We start from the raw sequence: 6609 nt of genomic DNA, 5'->3' as shown, positions 1-6609 counted from the left end.
ATATATATATCCTGAATTAATATGAAATACTTGGTGATGGCAAATTTATTCCACTATTACGTTGTTTTTAAGTGGAAAGTTCATGTGCATTTCGTTCCAAATATTGAACTACGAGCGAGGCTTCTAAAACTTGGAGTTGGGATTCAAGTATGTTGTATTTGCTTTTATCCTGTAGTATCATGTGTATTGGGAAGTGCATATTTATTTTGCTTTTTTGATATCGTCACAATGCATTACTGCAGGTTTTCCGTCAGTAGGGAAGTCTACGTTACTGTCCAATCTGGCGGGAGTACATTCAGAAGTGGCGGCGTATGAATTCACAACTCTAACGACAGTTCCTGGTCAGATTAGTTATAAGGGTGCCAAGATCCAGCTGCTGGATTTACCTGGTAAGTTGAGTAGCCATGGCTCGTTTTTACCTTCTAGGGGTATATCTGTGTGTTTGGTATATCTGTGTGTTTGCTTATGTGAACAATCCATGTTGTGAGTGTTCATATGTGTCGCTGGACAGTCGTACATGATTAGTCTATAGTTGTAGACATCTAGTGTTTACCAAGTTTATTCGCTTTTTGGATTACAATTCTTTCTTTGTTAACATTATGCGTGTACATCTCTGGGCCTTAAGCGACCGCAGAATCATAGTACTAGTTTTCACAACTGTAATTGTTCAACTGTGGCGTTCTGTAGATCCTCGCGTAACATGTTGCTAAAGCGTGCTTTTTATTTCTGTTATTCAGGTATTATCGAGGGAGCGAAGGATGGCAAGGGTAGAGGACGTCAAGTTATTGCAGTTGCGCGTACCTGCTCACTGATCTACATTGTGCTGGACTGCATGAAGCCTCTGGGACACAAAAGGATCATCGAGGCAGAAGTAAGCTAATCGCACTAACGTACTAGACCAACCCAATTCGAAATGTATAATTTGTGATGTCACAAACAATCTACTCGTTTGTACATATCCCGTTTCCAATGTGTCTGTTATGGCTGGCTGTATTCAGAGAGTACAGCCGTCTCTCATATATCGATGTGTACTAACCGACAGTTCATAATTTTCTCAAACTATGCCGTCGGCCATGTACAAGCAGTGTCTTTGTTGATATTTTATCCTTTGAAACGATGTTTATGTCAATATCAGGTAGATAGTTTTCTAAAAAAAATGGTTTATACCAGCCTAGTTGCATCATTTCTTGACAATTGCGCGGAAATGAAAAATCTGTTATCTACCAGTATACGTACAGAGGCTTGTGTAGCCAGCCTAAGTTGATAGCGTTCGTGTTTTGCCTTCTGCCAAAATGTTAGCATTTCGTAGATCAACGTTGTATTCAAAATTTAAACCATCACCATACTGAATATCTCCAGGTCGAAGGCTTCGGTATTCGCCTCAACAAGAAGCCGCCCCAGTTGGTGCTGAAGAAGAAAGACAAAGGAGGCATCAACTTCGTGGCACATTGTCCGGTCACACACTTGGACGCTGAGACCGTCACAAGTGTGCTGAAAGAATACAAAATCCTGAGCGCCGATGTGCGTTTGATGGAGGATTGCACTGTCGATGATCTGATTGACGTGATCGAAGGCAACCGTGTGTACATCCCGGCCGTTTACGTGCTGAATAAGATAGATCAGGTATGCAGAGCTTGTCTGCGTCTGCTTAATGTGCCCATCCGTTGGCCCTGACTTCTCAAATGACAGTTCTGTACGCAATGTCCGAACAATGTATAGTCCATAGCGTATGTGTCGATTGTCGACTGACCTTTTGCCGTGCAGACAGACGTGTGTGCGAGTGTTAGTGCTGTGATGAACTCAGAAGTGATTGCAATTTGTATATCTGGACTGTACTGCATAATTTGAATTCGCTATAAGTTCATTGTCGGCAAGAGCAATATCGACAGCAGTTATGACCGAATTACAGCATGCATGTTTTCCATAGGCCTTATCTTATGTAACCATAGCTATGTATTTATCGCGCATTACTATTGGAAATTTGATTACGACTATTCAGCAAGTTCTCACAACCCTGCAGTATTTATATGACGTCTACAGAACTTCAACTTTTCTTTTCTGTTATCAGTCCAATCGTATTCATTCCCCCATGAACTCCTGTATGACGTCTACTGAATCAATGCAGATCTCAATAGAAGAGCTAGACATCATCTGCAAAACCCCGCACTGTGTTCCCATCTCTGCACATCACCGATGGAACTACGATGGATTACTACAACTAACCTGGAAGTACTTGGACCTGGTACGGGTATTCACGAAGCCCAAGGGCCAGCTACCCGACTACGATCAACCCGTGGTGTTGCAACGAGAGAAACGGACTGTCGAAAACTTCTGTATGAAGATCCACAGGGCTCTGCTCACCGACTTCAAACAGTATGTGAGAGTGAAAGTACAATGACAATGTTTGGTTATACGCTAATAACGCGTTACTGTCATTGCTGACAAATTTGTGGTTGCGTGTGGTCGTCTCATCTACCTTTGTAGTTTGGTATAGAAAAAAGTACTTTTGCGTTTGGATTCGCTCCTTGCGGTTGCATATCTTTCATAGCATACTAAGATTATCTGGATGCGAGGTCCAGACTCTAACATATGTGAAGCTCATATCCGGGATGTACTCCACGTTTCTATTGGTCTGTAGTGCTGAATATGTGATTTCATCATGTTTAGGTGTTATATTTCCATTCGCATCGCCTGCTTTCATTTCGTACAGCGTTTATCCCCATTAGAACTGCATGCTACATTTCGTACACGTGTGATCATTAGCCTACCAGTTTCTTCGTTCGCATAGCATTCTGACTTTGAAGCTTTACCATATAAGCCTCAGTTCAGTTCCTGTCTGATCTTCGATGGTTGTTATTTCACCTCCCAACAGCGCTCTGGTTTGGGGCCAATCAGTCAAGCACAATCCACAACGGGTGGGCAAAGACCACGTGCTCGAGGATGAAGACGTGGTACAGATTATCAAGAAGGTTAAATAAATACGATGCAGTGCACAGCGTGATTTGATTTTAGGGCAAGACTCGAAGTGTCGCGAAGGGGATGATTCGCATAGATTTGGCGACACACTGAGTTTAGGTATCAGCTTCACACAGAAGAATGATGCCAGATATTGTTCGTACGAAATGATTGATGTTTTCTGCAGGGATACTTGGTGTCACAAGCACATTCCCAAATCGAGGTAGAGTCATATTTAGGCATTGGAGAAGCTCACAGTAGTAGTTTGTGAATGCATGTGCAACTCAAAATAGCTGTCGGTCTTTTACACCAATATGAAGAATCCCGCAGATTTGCCACATCCTCGCTGTAACATGCACTTCCGAGTTGGGATAGTACTGATCGCGTTATCAATTAGTATTACTGGCAGAACTCAACTTCCACTATACTCGCGCCAGTCTAGCTTCAAACAACGCATTTGATTGTTGTTCACTCCCACCATAGCCACAAGTAAATATTCTCAGGTGAGGTTCTTCTACCACAACCACTACGTCGAGTATCGTGCTTCCTCTTTGGTATTCAGAAATGCATGAGTATACGACAGATAAGCGTTGATCGACAAGACGGTTTCCTAAGAAATGCATGAGTATACGGCAGATTAACATTGATCGACTAGACGGTCGCCTAAGAAATGCATGAGTATACGGCAGATACACATTGATCGATGGTGTACTCTACTCCCACGACAAGTGGATATACGCGAATTAACAGTCGTCAGCGCGAGAAAGCCGTACCAACATACAACTTTGCTGAATAGAATACACCAAAATCACACTGATTCTATACACTACCTGGTGGATCCGCGTGAGCTATAAACTCGATATTATTATCTTTGCCAAACTGGACACATTCGCAATTCATCGATTTCTCAGACACATCAACTTGTGCCTGGTCAGGGTAAACCTGTAAATTCAGCATTCAGGAACAAAAAAACCTAAGCATGTTTGGCAAAGAGCGTATATATATATATATTTATGTATACATACATACATATATATACATACATACATATATATATATATATATATATATATATATATATATATATATATATATATATATATATATATATATATATATATATATATATATATATATATATGTATGTATACACACACACACACACACATATATATATAATATATATATATAAATATAGAACCACACATACATATATAGAACATAATTATGTCCGCAATAATGATGGACATATCTTCATAGATGCTATTTATATGGACAAGTAAATAGACAATGGTACAACAGACCTTTGCACTAGTTTTATTATAAATGCGGGTATTTGAAATATAACTTTATTATATGCATGATAATTGCAAAATTTTGTGGTACCATACAAGAATGCAGTACAAAGGTAACATGTATATCGCCGTTCACACGAGTTGCTTCGTGAATAAATACAAAAAGTCAAAATGGAACACATCCAAAATGGAGCACAGTTTAGAAATAGTCTCGAATAAAAGTATACGCACAACTTCTTGCTGACATGCATGTACCATATACCTTCACGTATATACCTCCACGTATGATATCACTTAGCAAATCCATATCTTCACAAACACATAAACCATCACACACAGCAGCAAACGGCCCCAGGTTTGGACATGCACACACCTCGGTCTCTTCTATCATCTGTGTGATCTCCTCTTTGTTAAAGTCGCTGACACCCAGCTGATCGATTTTGCCCTCCACCCGCAACTCATTGACGGCTTTGATAACTTGGTTCAAGTCAGAACTGGGTGTTGACTGGTCCAAACGGCTCACGAACAAGCTTCGGATGAGTGTACTACCAAAATCGCGCTCAATACTCTTTAAACCCTCACATACAACAATAGGGTCTACGGTATTGTCATGGATGAAGAGCTTGGCTGTATATACGAGTAAAGAGAACAAATGAAGACGTTGCGCTTGTTTCCGGGAACAAGTGTCAACTTATGGCACAGTACTACTACCTTGCTCGTGAATTGGTGCGTCGACTACCACGCATTTGATTGGCTGCACATCGCAACAAAGCAGAAACACTATTCATTGGTTCCACCAACAGAAGAAAACAATACAGAGCAGGAATCATTGAACGCAGGTTACTCAAAGAAATCAGATCTCAACAACAGGCGGGTCTGTGCAATTAGTTGAGATACCTTTGATAGTGGCATTAAAGCCCATTTGAATTGGAAGACACTCGGATAATTGAGATCGCACCACAGTCTGCCAAAAATTGCGCATTGCAATGCATAAATCATATATTGAATGTACACGCAATTCACGCATTGTACTGAGTGTGTTGTAGGTTAAGAGATGCGCATAGTCTGCTAAGGACTTCCAGATGAGGAAGGTACAATGTTCGGCGTTAACTCGGAAACGAAAGGTTTGCGCATTGTATTCTTCATACTGTGCGGCTTCGAGTGAGAATAGAATTTAGCACTACCTGCTGCGTTCATTGTAGACTGAAGCGCTCACCCACTCTACGGAGGGCTCCTATTATAGCACTGTACAGATATTGATGATGATACGCATTACAGATATGTACACACCCACTCAACGGAGGGCTCCTATTATAGCACTGTACAGATATTGATGATACGCACTACAGATATTCACATTGTACTGCTAAAGCTGTGATTTGAGAAGCGCACATTGTGCTGCTAGCTGCATAGTAAGTGAGATAAAAAATGGATTCATATACTGATAGTTTTATTGTTGTAGGTTGTAAAATCTGAATATTTAACCTCAGTAGCTGTATGTCAAAAATACTACTGCAAAAACTGTAAACTGAGAAGCGCAAATGATGCTGCATGCTGCATAGTAAGAGAGACAGTATGTTATTCATATACAGCGTGTTTTATTGTTGTAGATTGTAAAATAACAATATCGTACCTCAGTAACCGTAAGTCGAGAATACGAATATAAGTTATTGGTATTGTGTGCTGCATCAATTAAAATTAGATAGTAGACTTTGTACTTCATCGGTTTAGATCGATCCGATACATGTGTCAATGAAAAAAATGTCAATGTAAAGCGCACTGCGTTTAATGTAAGCATTCATTGATTTCAATTTCATTGTGATCTACCATATACTCTACTTACACACTTCCACTCAACAAGCGTACGTCTCTTCGCACGTAGATTATATTTTGTCAGTCTGGTAATGTTATAGATTCTTTGCCTACGTCAAAATCAGATGACACACGCGACTACACCAAGATCGATTCAAAACATTTGTAACACTTACCACGCTCTTGACCTCTTCGCAACAGTATACGTTATGCTCGACATCATAAGCTTGGGAGAGGGTGCCTCTCAAACTTTCCCGAATCTAAATAAAAATTGGCGTTATATACAGGAAAAGATGAGTGGAGACCTTAAGATATATGTGCCAATCTGAAACTACGTGACACCACCATCTAAAAATACGTATGATTGTTATTGGGATAAACTAAGTAGTAAACAAAGCAATATATATATATATATATATATATATATATANATACACACACACACACACATATATATATATATACATACTATATATATATATCACACACACAACACACACACACACACACACACACACACTATATATATATATATACGTACAACACA

General features: G+C 39.9%; 2 protein-coding genes across 2 annotated transcripts in view; one reads left to right on the top strand and one right to left on the bottom strand.

The window, feature by feature from the left end:
* The window catches only part of SARC_03003 (developmentally-regulated GTP-binding protein 1), a 6339-nt gene extending 2570 nt beyond the window's left edge, over positions 1–3769 (top strand). The window contains exons 3-7 of the mRNA XM_014303222.1: positions 243–389; positions 738–871; positions 1360–1623; positions 2126–2373; positions 2873–3769. Coding sequence (XP_014158697.1) covers positions 243–389; positions 738–871; positions 1360–1623; positions 2126–2373; positions 2873–2978 — 899 coding nt within the window. The 3' untranslated portion in view covers positions 2979–3769. The remainder of the gene's footprint in view (positions 1–242; positions 390–737; positions 872–1359; positions 1624–2125; positions 2374–2872) is intronic.
* SARC_03002 (hypothetical protein) overlaps positions 2973–6609 on the bottom strand; it is a 3972-nt gene continuing 335 nt past the window's right edge. Inside the window, exons 2-3 of the mRNA XM_014303221.1 lie at positions 4624–4780; positions 2973–3897 (exon numbers count right to left, since the gene is read on the bottom strand). Coding sequence (XP_014158696.1) covers positions 3775–3897; positions 4624–4780 — 280 coding nt within the window. The 3' untranslated portion in view covers positions 2973–3774. The remainder of the gene's footprint in view (positions 3898–4623; positions 4781–6609) is intronic.

This window comes from Sphaeroforma arctica (assembly GCF_001186125.1).
Source record: "Sphaeroforma arctica JP610 unplaced genomic scaffold supercont1.144, whole genome shotgun sequence".
Lineage (NCBI taxonomy): Eukaryota > Ichthyosporea > Ichthyophonida > Sphaeroforma > Sphaeroforma arctica.
Note: the sequence above shows the minus strand (reverse complement) of the source record. Positions and strands in the feature narration are given on the sequence as shown.